The sequence below is a fragment of the Excalfactoria chinensis genome, chromosome 1 (assembly GCF_039878825.1).
Source record: "Excalfactoria chinensis isolate bCotChi1 chromosome 1, bCotChi1.hap2, whole genome shotgun sequence".
Taxonomy (NCBI): domain Eukaryota; kingdom Metazoa; phylum Chordata; class Aves; order Galliformes; family Phasianidae; genus Excalfactoria; species Excalfactoria chinensis.
In genome coordinates this window covers 87,123,404-87,137,659 of record NC_092825.1, presented here as the reverse complement: position 1 = coordinate 87,137,659, position 14,256 = coordinate 87,123,404, and the positions used below count along the sequence as shown (strand labels likewise).

The following is a 14,256-nucleotide window of genomic DNA, read 5'->3' as shown; positions in this document are numbered from 1 at the left end:
CTTTTAAACTTCAAGTATGGCTGTTCTTTGTGAGATATTATTCAGTCTTAGAGTGCTTTCCTCTGGATGAATGCAAAATATTGAGATGTTTGCTATCAGGAGCAGTTGAATTCCTACTTAGAAAATGTCTATGGTGGAAGGGAAGCCCAAACTGCATTGAAAGGCATGTTCCCATATATTCTGGCTGTACTTGAGATTCATTCAGCCTTCTGGGTTTTTTAATCATTATGTAGTTGATAAAATGATTTGAGTGTATTCTTTTTGACTGACAGTAGGATATTGTGTAGTTTTTCTCTGCTTTTACTTCAGAGCTCATCATTGACCGTCAAACTGTACTTTCCTTATGGTAAGGATGAGGGTTTTTTAGAATGTTTACTTACATAGAGAACATGCTTAGTAAGTCTACTGGGTCTTCATCCAGGGTAGTAGAAAATACTTCCAAAGTGACTCTTAAGGGTTGCCTGTTCAAATACTCACTTATTAGTTTAACATACTTCAGTTTATATTAAAATTCCTCTTCCTATGCTTACACGTATCTTTACACTTTTATACAGTATTCTATGTGGGCACATCTTTTTATAGAGGCCAGTACTGTGTTTTGATTTGTTTTTGGTTTTTTATTTGCGTTGCCTGGTTTTCAAATAAGCTGTGACTTTCAAACATAGTCAAAGATGGACTTTGTTACAGGCTGTTACTCTGACCCTTGAAAGTGTTGGTAATTAATTGCGTAGTGTTCCTTCTAATAGGAATGGTGGTAGAAACAAGGAGAGACTGATTAAGAGAGTCTTTAGTAAACAAAAACTTAGTATTTGTTATACAGAAAAAAATCCCTATTATAAAATGACACTATTCAGTGAGGTTTCTGAAATATCAGTTACGTTTTACTGGTGACACACGAGCTTATTTGGACTAGGCTGTTAATCGTGAACATTGGATCCAAGTTTTGAGCATACCTGAATCAATACCACCATTGTAAAGCATTTCCAGTCCTCTATTTTAATGTTTTTTTCAGAGGCTGAGGACTGCAAGTAGTTGAATGTTTTGATCCATGGAAGAGTTCTGTGCTGAGGGTTTTGTGTTATGCAGGTGATTGCTCTTTTTTTTAACGGGGAAGCAAGTGAGTACGATCTGCATATATGGGGTAAGACCCATTCTGAAATATTAGTAGGATGACAAGTAGGGCATAGTTCCCTCCCCTGAAGTATGGATATTTGTACAGTAATAGGGAACAGTTAGACTGTCAACCCTAAAATGCTCTCTTTCTATTCAGTTACTTTAATTTTTGGATCCTATGGCTGGAATACGTTCCCCAGGAGGTAGATAAATAGGACTGAAAGAGTTTCAGTGAGTGAAGTGTTAGAAGGGCAGGCATTGTTCTTGGGGTAATTTTTTTTGTTGCAATGGGGTAGTTCCCTCTTACACTTAGTTTCCTGTAGATTCAACGTCACTTCTGTTTTTGCACTGTGTTGTAGGTCCAGCTCGCTGGAACAAGTTTACAGGCTGCTGCTCAGTCCTTAAATGTACAGGTAAAATCTGTTTCCATCTGCTGCTTGCCCTTCTTTTGTTCTGCTTTCCAGACAACGTTTCGGACCTATTAGAGATGGCCTTGAACCATGAGATGTTGCTTTGTTTCCTCGTTTTGACTGGTCTTGCAGGTGATAGGTATAGATGGATATGGTTCCACTAGTGTAACTGAGGATCAGCATTGTAAGCATTCAGGAGCTGAGATGGTTAAAACATCCAGCGATCATCGTTTTATTCTGAATTTCAGATGTTGTAATTTATCATGAAAGCTATAAAACTCTAGGAATGTTTTGTGTTCTTTCACTTAACTTATTTTCAACATAGCAAGTATTGCTTTGTCTTTATTTCTAGTGGCTGGATATAGAGGTGTAATATAAGATTAGCTATGTAATGTGGCTAGTATAGATTGCTTGTATAAATAACACATAGTAAATTTACTGTAAGTCGGAGTAATTGTTCAATAATGTATGTGAGACAACAGAGTTTACAAACTTACGATGCGAAACGCTTCAGTGTATCAGTTAATGTGCCACTTCCTCTCAGTACTATATTAAAGGGCAAGGGACATAGTATTATTGAAAACTGGTCTCAGCATTGCTTGTTATTAAGGAACGTAGGTAGTGCATTACATGAAATGCAATAGAATGTGGACCCACTTATACATAATAACAATCTGGAAAGAAGAGGAGGTATAGTGACCTTCCTTTCTAAGAGGAAGGAGGCAGAAAATTGCCTTGGTTGCCATGGTAAACTTCCATCCCTGAGAGAGATGTTGGCAAACAGGCTGTATCTCCAGTGCAGAATGTTTACAGTCCTGCGCTGTAATTATCGCTCAATGACTGGCAGAATTAATCAGAGCCTTTATGTTAATTAGCCTGCTCTGCAGTCCCCAAAACAGGTGGTGGAAAATATGCAAATCTATGCAGAATTTTAATGTTCTGCATAACCAGTTTTAATTATCATAAAACTCTCTTCCCCCTCTTCATGCACTTGCTTTTCCTCCCTCGTGTCTTTGCAATTTCTTCTGTTTAAAAAACAACAAACCATTTAAAATAAAGCAGCGTTCAATTAAATAAACACTAAACTTTGATTATTTACTATGCATTTTGCTATAAGCGGATAAACCTATGAGGATTTTTCAAACTAGTTCTCTATCAGACAACATTATGACGATTTCGAGATCCAGGATGCAGGTACAGAAAATAGGAACAATCTCCTTTCTCATGTTCCATTGTTGAGCATTTTAGGCAATGAATAATTTTAACAACCTTTTATTTCTTTATGGTGCAAGGTAGCGTCAGCTTCGGTTGCCTTGTGTAAAATGAAATGAGATCTGAAAATAATGTCAGAGTCATGAAGGACTTGCGAGTCTCTTTTTGTTTAAACCGCATTACCTACAGACGTGTTTGAGCAATCATAGCTGAGATGGTGGGCACATAAAGCCATTGCTTAAACCCACTCTTAAAATAAACCCAAGGGCTTTTTGTATGCAGATGAAAGATTTTTATTGTGCAGCGTTCACATAGCAGTGTTAGACATTAACATCTGTTTTACACTATAAAGAGTTGTATTTTTTTCTGTCCTAGTCTAAATCTAATGAAGAATCTGGGGACTCTCAGCAGCCAAGCCAGCCTTCCCAGCAGCCTTCAGTGCAGGCGGCCATACCCCAGACCCAGCTCATGCTGGCCGGAGGACAGATCACTGGGGTAAGATTTACCTAAGCGTACTGGTAGCAAGCCTCCTCCCTGGCAGATGATGGCAGTACTGCTATCACTGGGGTAAGATTTACCTAAGCGTACTGGTAGCAAGCCACCTGCCTGGCAGATGATGGCAGTACTGCTGTCCTTGTAGAATTATCAGAGAAGGTTACTGTCATTTCCTTTCACATAGGAGGAAGTTGGTGTGACAGAGGGACCAAGAGGGAAAATAGTTTCTTGCGAAAAGGCACCCTTTGGTCTGGTTTTGTTACGAAGTATTTGCATTAAGAAACCCATCTACAATGAAACTTAAACCTGGTGTGCCCAAATGATTTGCTGATAGCATTACTGCAAGGGTGAAATGAGACATGCAAGCATGAGATTAAGTTGTGGTGGATAGTTGAGTTATGATGAAGAACAAAAGCGATGGAACTGCTGACATTAATTTTCTCTTCTCATACAGATTTCTTTTTAAGTAACTGTGGTGATCTGTGCTTTGAGCTTATTCAACTCCTCTGTTCTAACCTACCAGTTCTGAGTTGTTAATTGCAAGGTTTTGTGAGGAATTGTGGAAGAGCTGTTGCTTAAGGATTATCAATGCTTCTAAATTGTTGTAGACGCCTTTAGTCAAAACAAAAAAGAAAGTTCTGTGAATGGGCTGGTTAGTTTAGACATCTTGCTTCCCTGTTGTCAACTTCCCATCTTTAACAGTGTACATATAAATAAGGAATGTGAGACAGTTGATCTAGTGACGTATTTAGAATTGGAACTGTTAAGTTAGGTCATCTCTACAGATGAATGAAACTGTCTTAATTTCATGTTCAATTGTTAAATCTTGTAAGCTAGTTTGCAGCCAACATCCAGTTTAGTTCTGGTTAATTTTATTCGGAGGTTTTAGAAGTAAGTCTGTTTTAATAACATGCTGGGTTTTAGTAACTTATTTTTGCCATTCTCAAAAAATATCAGTTTCTTTTATTTTGAGTGTTTGCAGTAGTGGAACATAGGACTCCGGGTCCATGCAGATATGGATTGTAGTAAATGTGAGCGTCAAGATTAATTTACATGTAAAGGAGAGACTGCTGCCACCTGTTTCACAGAGATAATGTGTGTTTGGGAAAGGAAAGGGATGTAAACTTGCCAATTCTATTCTATTCAATAAAAAAATAAAAAGCAGATGGGGAGACTTGGAGAAAAACAAATGGAGCTCATGTTCTTTACTTATATCTTAGGGCATAATGGAAATGATGGAATATGGCAGGGATTCATGCTAATGTGAAGCAGCTGGGGTGTTATCAGTTTGTTCAGTAGCCACAGCCAACATTCCTGCTTCTCATTCATCTGGCTAATCACTTGCTGTTCTTCTGGGTGTAAATTTCTTTTCAAGGCTTGGTGATACAATTCTTTTCTTTTGCTTGCTACTTAATTACCTTTTCCCTGAATCTCCTGGTAGAGTTGAGGAGAAAACTTGGGAGTAAAATTAGATTCTGTGAATTCCAGTAAGTGCAAATGTTTCCATTCATGTGGTTTGGTTTATATCCGTTCTGTGGTAGGTTGATTCATACAATGTGTTGAGTAGCCAGCTGTCCTTATTTACAGCCGAAGTCATTGACTAGTTCCTGGCTAAGCTGTAGTAATAGTTCTAGGAACATCTGGTTAATATAACTAGTAATGGGCTAGCTAATGACTTTGTAGCTAAAGTGGCTCTTTCCATTATTAATGGCTGTTTTCTAATTATTTATAGCTCACGTTGACGCCAGCCCAGCAACAGTTATTGCTACAACAGGCGCAGGCACAGTTGCTGGCAGCTGCAGTGCAGCATTCAGCCAGTCAGCAGCACAGCGCTGCTGGTGCCACCATCTCGGCCTCTGCTGCAACGCCGATGACGCAGATCCCTCTATCTCAGCCAATACAGATTGCACAGGTGAGGCTTGAGAGGGTGGAAAATGAAGTTTAACAACTTGCATCATTGAAGTAATATTTTTATTCCTTATTCAGTGAGTGTCCAGAATCTTTGAGGTACTGTTAGTATTTCCTTGTTCATCCTTAGCTCTGAGATTGATAGGTATAGCTAAGAATGTAAACCAGCTGCTTATCAGTTTCACTGAGCTCCTGAGTTAGAGAGTCTGTTCGGATGGGATATTTTCTATATTTCCTTCCTTATAGTTAGCTTGAAAGGGAGAAAAATTAGTGTAGAAAGATGCCCATAGAAAATGCCATTGTTGAGACCTGTGTATGGGGAGGAATGCCCACAGTATCACAAAAGACATTGCTTGGATCCAAACAACAAAACGAGAGAGCTGAATAAAGGCAACTTGACAGCTTTGTTTGCTGTTTTGACTTGGTGCTTAATGCTGAGAGTACAGTGACAAAGAATTGGCACTCCTGTTTTTCCAGAGAAAATCTTGCCAGAATGAGTCCAGTGTTGGAATCTATCCAATTTTATGGACTGCTGCTAACAACCTGTTAATTCTTTATTCTGAAGAGCTGCTTGCCAAGGAAATTTTGCTTACTTTATTCTTTCAGTATTGGCTTAATTTAGTTTTGAGAATGCAGCGTCAGTGACTCAAAATTTAGCATGCGTGGCATTGAAACTCTGTAGACTTCTGGACAAGGGTAACCAAGTGTAGATCACAGACATCATGAATACTACCTGTAGGTGATTGTGTTGCCAAAATTGGCATCCATCATTTCATAGGGAAAGCTTCTTGGTATGTAATACTGCAGTTTGATTGGTATAGCTGTGCAAAGTATGTTGGGTATATAATCTCCAAGACTGCTTCTTAGAGTGAGCAGCCTTTTAAGACTGGCTGAAACTTTGTATTCAGGAATATTTTTACTGGTATTCAACTGGGGCGAAGCATCTAAGAAGTGAAGATGAGAGCTGATTAAGTAAAACAATGGAAATGTCACAATTATTTGTGAAGTCCACTGTTGAAATGTGCTATTTCTTTATTACTCTAGTCCACCAATGGGGTAAGAGCCTGGTTCTATCATCAGTTTTGCATTGGCTGAGTTAGACAGGTTCTGTGGCGCTCTTCTGAAAGTTCTGACCTCCATGGCTGTCTGTTTAGAGGCCACTGTGGTGCCAAACCAAAAGCCCAAATTCAAAAGCCACTACTGATAATGCCCACTAAGCCTTTTGGTGCGCTGTGGCATTTGAGTCATGTGAACAAATGACTGCATTTAGCAAAGGATCCCAATTCGATGTCATGATTTGGAGGTGACTCAAAAATGTAACATTCAAGGAACCAAGACCATCTCTGTTTTATTAAGCATTTGTATGTAGTCAGTGGAGGATGGAAGATGAAGTCGATGTTTAGCATCCTGCTGCAATCTGTGCATCTGTCAGAGATCCTGTCTGATATTATGCAAGTTTTTTAATCTAAACTTAAATGATCCATAGTTGTGCCTCTTGTTCTCCACACATGCAACCTAAAGATAGTGCTTTACTGAACCAGTGTTAAAATCGCATGTCCAATCTGTACCTTGACCTCCCAGGCTTTACACTGATCACAAATACGCCAGCAATGTGGTTGATACTTCTAAAGACAGTTTTGTGCGTGTGTGAGATGTTGCTATCCTATTCTTCCACTGTGTAGAGATGCTGTGAAAACATGTGAAGCATTTACAATTACTAGTACAGCACTGTGGGGTTTTTTCCTCCAGAATTTAAGTCTTCAGAGAAGGATTTGAGTAGAGTTGAAACAATCACACATGTGCCATCAAATAGACAACTCACTTCAGAAGATCTGATTTTGTGTGCTTGAATGAGCTAAAGGTTCTCTGGAAACAAATAGCAAGTGATCATGCAGTTGTCACCATATGAAGTGTATTTGCAGTGCCAATGGAACAAATTAAAGTTTCACTTACATACTGAGAGATTCCTAATTTCTTAAACAGTAGTTTTAACAGTTCATTTCAGGATAGGTTGTTCTAGTTTACGCATAGCTTGGTTGATTATTTTGCTGCTTCTTATCATAAAAGTGCAGGGTGTAACTTGTGCAGTTGTGGACATAATTTGTGATGTTTTATGGAACACTTTGCTTTTCGACCCATCTCAACAGCTTTCTGTGAGCGGTGCTCAGCTTTGTGTTGCTATTGTAAACACATAGCTGATTACACAAATAGCCGAGTGTTTATTTTATTTGATGGTTTTTGAATAATTGATTAACTGGCAGGTCTCTGCAGCAGGGGGATTACCATATTTATTTTAATTAGCTAATTGCACGAGCACAGCTTCTTTAATGTGTGCTGTGGTTAATGTAAGGTATCTGCTACAGAAATCTGGTAAGATGTCAGTACTGCTGCTGTGAGCTGATGCTAAATTATCACTAAGCAATTGTACCAAGTCTTGAATTATTTGGAAACTTCTTTGCTTGTATTCAGAATCCATCATCAGTGTTTATATGATGTAAGCTGCAAAATGGCAGAGATACTTAAGTTTGTGGTGAAGTTCTTACTTGAGATAATGGTCTTGAATTTAGAACTTTGGATTTGAAAAAGAAAATAAAGTCCTCATATCAGAATGTTCCACTCTTCTTGGCAGAGATAGGACTTGGATTGCTTTGATCTTTCTAACTTCATAGGAAACACCAGAAAATTTGTATCTTCATAAGTCTGTCCCTCTTCTTCTACGTACTTGTGTGGAAGTATACAGATTATGGTTTGGAAAAGAAGGAATAGCCTAGGAAAACTGTCAGAGGTTGTTCACATGGTTGATATCTTTTTTGGAGACTTTTTTGTAGTGCTACAAGAAAATAATAAGTCTTTCCAAAGGTAGAAATGAAGTTGGATTTCAAATGAATTTGAAAGTTTGGTTGGGCTGTTTGAATGAATAGCCTTAGAGGTGTTGTTTCTATTCTAAGTTGCGTAATTATATTTCTACATTTAAGCGAGACTCAGTCAAGGTACCATTTACATAAACAGATGTGAAGAAAAAGATTACTTATACCAGTTCTCTTGACACCTCAGTTTTAAAAGTTTTCTCATATTGAAGTGTATGAGTCTTACAATAAGAACTGCTGTGTTTTAACTTGGATACCCTTAAACAAAAAGTTTTTCTTCTATTTGATCTTACAAAGATACTGCTGTGTGGTTGTCCAACCTTATGGCTTGCCTGGGCCACATTGCATTAAGAGAAATTATCTTGGCATGCATACGTGTATGTTGCTCCAAAAGTAATGTCTCATTACTTCCATGGAAATGACAACAGACACAAAGACCTCAGTAACACTCTTTGACCAAGTTCTTAGTGACAAAACTCTGTTTTTCTACATCGTCACCACTATTAGCTCTGCATTTTTTGCTGTACTTGTAAAAATCTGTACCGGCAGAGGTGACTCACTGTCACTGTTGTCATTGCTGGAATGCCCCTGTCACCACCTCATTGCACTGACATCTACTGTTTGGTCTCCACAGCAGTTCAGCAAGCATTGATGAATGTGATCGGGTGCCATAAAAAACGGAGGAATACATTTCCACACCTTTGCTTCTTATGTGCTTCCATGTCAGACACTGTTTTGTCAGACTACCCTTCTTCAGCCATCTGTCACATGGCAAAAACGTGAGAAGGCTCTGACATTGTGAGCCAACATAATAAAATAGGCAGCATTACTTTTGGAGCCGCCATCATAAAATCTAATATAGTCAATCCATATACGTTACAAAACTTATTATGATTTTTAATGGTTTTTATTAAAACATAAAAAAAAGAGGAACAAAGCAAAAAACAAACAAACAACAAAAAAACAACAGTGGAATATCAACAGGGAAAGCAGAGCTGCATATTCTTCTCTGTTCACAGGACTGTGTTTAGCCATCATGTCTTTGCCATCACTTGAGCTGGCACTGTGCTGTGCCCTGGTTTCAGCCCAGCTGGGGTTAGCAGCACACTGATGATCTGTTGGGGCTGAGGGCCCAGGTGGGCTGCTCAGTGGGAAAAGCCACTGCCATGAGGGCCTGGTGTAGCAGGGGGTGGGTCGCATTGTGGGCTGTGCTGAGCTGCATGCGAGCTATAGGCTGGATTACCATATACCCATCCTGGTTTTTAGTACTCTTGGTTTGTTGGGGTTTTTTTTGTATGTATTTCTTTCTCTTGTGGTGTTTTTTCAAATTATTTGAGATATATGGTGTCGTTTGGGAATTTCTAATTAGCTTGCTTTAGAGGAGGCCCACCTCCCTCTGTCAATACTTTTTTCCTCAAAACTTTCTTCTTAACTCTGCTTTTTGGATTTCTACATTTGGTTGTTATTTTCGTCTTTTAGCCTCTCTTCATTTCTCTTATTTTCCACCCAAGGTTCTCAACCGTACTCACCTTGCCCTACTCATTCTGTTTCTTTCTCTGCATTTAGTCCTTGCATCCAGTTCTGTGTGAGACCCACTATTCTGGAGGGTTTGCTCAGTCTGCGAAGGTAACCAGTGGAGTAACGAATATCAATAAATGTGTGGAGGTTAGTGTTGCATTGGGCTCAAGAAGTAGGAGATTTTAATATCATTTCTAGCCAGTTAATGTGCAGTTAACATGAACGTTCCTTGAAAGAAAAATGAAAAGGTTTTGCCTATTAAGGAAAGAAGGAAGATCTATCTTGAATCAGTTCTATAGGAATGGTTTCAGTACTTCCCAAGTTTTCCAAAAGCAAACAATACTATCAACTTAAAACACACTCTGTGCTGTGGGGCCTTTCTTTGTTATTTTGCCATTTTCTTCTAAAATAGAACTTTGCACTGTTTGGTCAATGCCATCTGGTGTCTGTCTGCCATAATTTGATTCTGCGTGCTTTTGACTTGACTTGATGAAGTTGCCTCAAGTGGCTGATGGCCACTGCCTTTATAAATGCAGGTGAAGTAGTCATTTTCTTGTAACGTGTGTTTTGTGGTCTCGTGAGTCAGTGAATTCTTTAACTCCCTAAGCTGCCTTACTGACACTCCCATCCCACCTCCTCAGAAGATTGTTGGAGCTTTTAAGTCATAGTTTAACATCTTAAAAATAACATAAGGACGCAGGCATTGCAAATGGTTGTTTTGTTTGTTATAAGAAGTTATCCTTGACAGTGTCTTGACTTTTCAACACTCTCTGCTGCTTAGCTGTTAATAACTTTTCACATCTGCTGGCAGAGCAGCTTGTGTGAGTGCTTAGTAACTCGCATCAGTCAAAAATGCATGGTAGTTAGTTTATGAGCCTTAAAAAGCAGGTCTTTGTTAGTCTGATGCACTTTCATTTCACTTACATTCAGAAGTATGTTAACATGAGCAGCTCCATTCATGAAGTCATACTGGGGGCTGGTTTAGGAGAGGCCTGCTGTTGTTAGCCTTTGGACGCAGGTAGACCTGGCTGAGGCTTTCTGTCAGCAAGCAGATATTTGATTATCTGAGCGACTTACCTGAAAGAAAGTTTTGGGCAGCCTTTTTATTTGGTTTTAATTAGAACTTGTAAATATAGGAGATATTTCTGACTTTTATCTACCTGTTGGCAAGCAGCACACTCCTTGAAATAGCTTCTTCTGGGAAAGATTCTGCATGTGTGTATGGATAATTTATGCAGATTACTGCTGTTCTCTTGGCTAACTTTATACTGTGCTTCAGCTTTAAATTTCAGTTACTCTTGTTATCTCCCTCTCTGCAGAAGTTTTAAAAGGCTACTTTAGTGTGATTTTTATTTTGTGGTTCTGCTTTTTTGTTCTCCAACTAAACAACGGGTTGAACCATTTTTCTTGATGATTCAGTTTCTCTTGAGATCAGCATTTATGTCAAAACCAATCAGTTACAAAAAAGAAAATAAAAAACCAACAGTTCTGAATGGTTTAAATACATAAAAGTAGAGTTCTACCATAGTGGAGTATTTGGGTAGCTGTATCTACTACACTTACTGTAATCTGTTTGAAAACTAATCAAATGTATTTGTTTATTATTTGGATTAGCTGCTTCCCAAAATTTGACCTGAACAACTAGAGTGCAAACAAGGAATCTATATAATTTTTTGCTTTCCTATTACTAATTAAAATGGTACTTGCAGGTTGTTGTTATAAACAAAAATACATAGGCTGCTCTGAAGACAATGCCTCCTATTTATTTCCATGTAAAATGTAACAGATACAAAGAGCGCAGTAACACTATTTGACAGGGCAAATTCTCATCGACAAAACTCTATTTTCAACAGTTGCCACCATTAGCTTTGCATTTTTGCCAGTGATAAACAAGAGTCTGTATGCCACGCTCATAAAAGTATGCACCAGCAGAGGTCACCCACTGTCTCTGTCACCAATGCTAAAGTGCCATCCACCACCTCACTGTGCTCACATCCATGTTCAACAAGTGTCAGTGAATGTCAGTGGGTGCCATTTTTCCACCTAGAGGAATTCAGTGACACCCCTTTGCTTCATACGCATTCCTGTGTCAGACTGCCCATCTGCTGCTATCTGTCATACGGCAACAACATGTAATGGGATACTGGTGGGAGGGTTCAACCTCTACTGCCATAACACCAACATCTGCCTCTAACACTGTGGGACAACATAACAAAATAGGAGACGTTACCTTCACAGCAGCCCTTGTAGCTCCTAGCAAAAATGTGCTGGATTTGTCAACAATGAATGTTGCAGCAGAAGTTGCATCCTTAAACATAAGTCTGAAAAATACAGGTGCTGACAAGTATTTGAGAACTTAGACATTTTGGTTGAGGGGGAGGGGAACTGATATTTTTTCAAATTAAAGCAGAACAATGTTAGAAATATTTTGCTGTGTTATTTGACAAGCAGTTTTTGTTGGTCTTGTGGGATTTTTTGTAGGGCAGTGAATTGACAGTGAAGATATTTTAGTAGCAGGACTGCTATATTTAACATATAATTTAATTAGGAATTGTGGCTGACATAAATGTGTAACAACAGCTCTTTTTCCTTTTTCTTTTTTTCTCTCTCTCTTTTTTTTTTTTTTTTTTTTTTTCCCCCCTTCCCCTGTTTCCTTAAGGATTTGCAGCACTTGCAGCAGCTTCAGCAGCAGAATCTCAACCTGCAACAGTTTGTGTTGGTGCATCCAACAACCAACTTGCAGCCAGCACAGTTCATCATCTCACAAACACCGCAGGGGCAGCAGGGTAAGTGCTCCTTGCCAGAAAAGAAAATCATACTTTTTTTGAGGAAAAAGTGGAACCAGGGAGGTTTATACACCTTCATTATTTGTTGATATTCCCTGGGAAAAGTAACAGCATTGCAATTACGATTCCTATCTAACAGGTTGGCCCTTTCTGGGTATGAGATCTCAGCCTCATCAAAGTTTGCGTAGCTGACTTCTCAGAGAAACAATTCAGAGATCATGTTATGGGGACATTTAGCAACAAGGACTCCTGGGAAATACTGAATCATGAATTTCTGGATGGATTCTCAAGGAGGAAGGAGTGACATCAAGTTTGTACACTGGTAGCCAGCGATAGAACAAGGGGAAACAGTTTTAAACTAAAAGATGGGAGATTTAGAGCAGATGACAGGAATAATTTTCACTGAGAGTGGTGAGGAATATGGGACAGGATATCCAGAGAAGCTGTGGATGCCCTGTCCCTGGAGATGTTCAAGGCCAGGTTGGATAGGGCCCTAGGCAACCTGATCTGGTGCCTGATCTAGTGGATGGCAGCCCTGCATGCAGCAAGGTAGGTGGAGCTAGATGATCTTTGAGATCCCTTCTAACCCAAGATGAAAGTCTATGGAATTCTATGATTCCATGGATTCTCTGATTCTAAGGAAGCCTACTGGGAAGACAATTCTCCAAAATTCATAGGCAGAATCCTAAGAGGTGGAAGACTGGAGATGTGATATGGCTTGCATTTTAAAGCCAAATCAAGGTAGTGGTAGAAAGTAGTGCCATACTAGTAAAATATTGCGTAAGATCTTCACTCTAAGAACTAATGTTGCAGGGCATTACACTCTTTGGTGATGCCCTCTGACATCTGTGTTTGGTCGCGGATGATAGATTCCAGCGCTGATACAATCAAATGGTCTTTTCTTCTCTTATTTTCCATATGAACCTTTAGTTGTTCAGGTCCTGGAATCCAAAGGTTCTTGTTCATAATGCATATCCTTCATGGCTGAAGAGTCTTCCAGAGCCTGACTGCCCTATAAAGCAGCTCTTTGCATCTTCTTTTCTTCCGTTCCTTTCAGGTTGTTGAGTTCTTTTTTGGTGCACACGCATCATTCCTTCTTACATAGCGTGACTGGAGAACTAGCTTTCCATTGTGCTGAAACTGAATGCACTAATGTTTGAATAAAGGATTAGACAAATTTAACCTTCTTTTAACAGCACTTGATTTAGGAAACTTTTTATGTCAGCAGTGGTAGAAAGCAGCTAAGTGAGGCTTTTAGTGACACACTACTTTCTTGAAATGAGGCAGAGTTTATAAGCCTTACATACAGTTTTTAGAAGACGTCAAACTTCACCAAAGTTTTGTTCAAGAATCTTCATGATTGCTTAAGCTTTAAAATACTCCTTTATGGAAAAAACAAGCAAAAAAACACCATTGTTTTGAAAAATTTAGCTATCATAGTTCATATCTGCCTACAGTTTTCAGAGTATTTCTCCTGGGTTTTCTAAAATACTTCTAAAGATGCTTCCCAAAGAGTGGTGGAACTTTCAGAAGCATAATTCATTCATCTCTCAACATGAGTTTTGTATTATAGAATTGAAGGGAAGGTTTATGTTTTAAATCTTCTGAAGTAGAATAGCTACCAGAAGATGTTTTCACAGTTTATTTTGCAGGGAACTGCTCTGAAAGTGATTTCTTTACTGTAGTTGAGACCGGCATATTGCTGTCATCACTGACGCAGTGTGTGTAGAAACGCCATGTTTTACTGGTAATGTGCAGCCTGGACAACTGAATAGTTCAGAAGTATAGGAAGATTTATGTTCTGTATTCTGACCATCAGCCTCTAGTGTATGACAGCTTTCCAAACTGAAATGCTTGAACGGATCTAATTTTCTTCATGAGCACTCAATGATAAAGCAACATGTATGTCATAATAGTCCTTATCTCACTTTCTAGGTATGACATTCT

The 14,256-nt window shown here is 38.9% G+C and overlaps 1 protein-coding gene across 10 annotated transcripts in view; it reads left to right on the top strand.

Moving 5' to 3' along the window:
* The window catches only part of POU2F1 (POU class 2 homeobox 1), a 108,675-nt gene that overhangs the window by 69,893 nt on the left and 24,526 nt on the right, over positions 1–14,256 (top strand). For 4 of the 10 annotated variants that reach the window (XM_072361298.1, XM_072360719.1, XM_072360883.1 and 1 more), the window contains exons 4-7: positions 1,473–1,526; positions 3,111–3,230; positions 4,963–5,142; positions 12,183–12,309. In XM_072361298.1, the coding sequence (XP_072217399.1) occupies positions 1,473–1,526; positions 3,111–3,230; positions 4,963–5,142; positions 12,183–12,309 (481 nt within the window). The remainder of the gene's footprint in view (positions 1–1,472; positions 1,527–3,110; positions 3,231–4,962; positions 5,143–12,182; positions 12,310–14,256) is intronic. The other 6 variants (XM_072360769.1, XM_072360944.1, XM_072361019.1 and 3 more) reach the window with 4 other exon arrangements.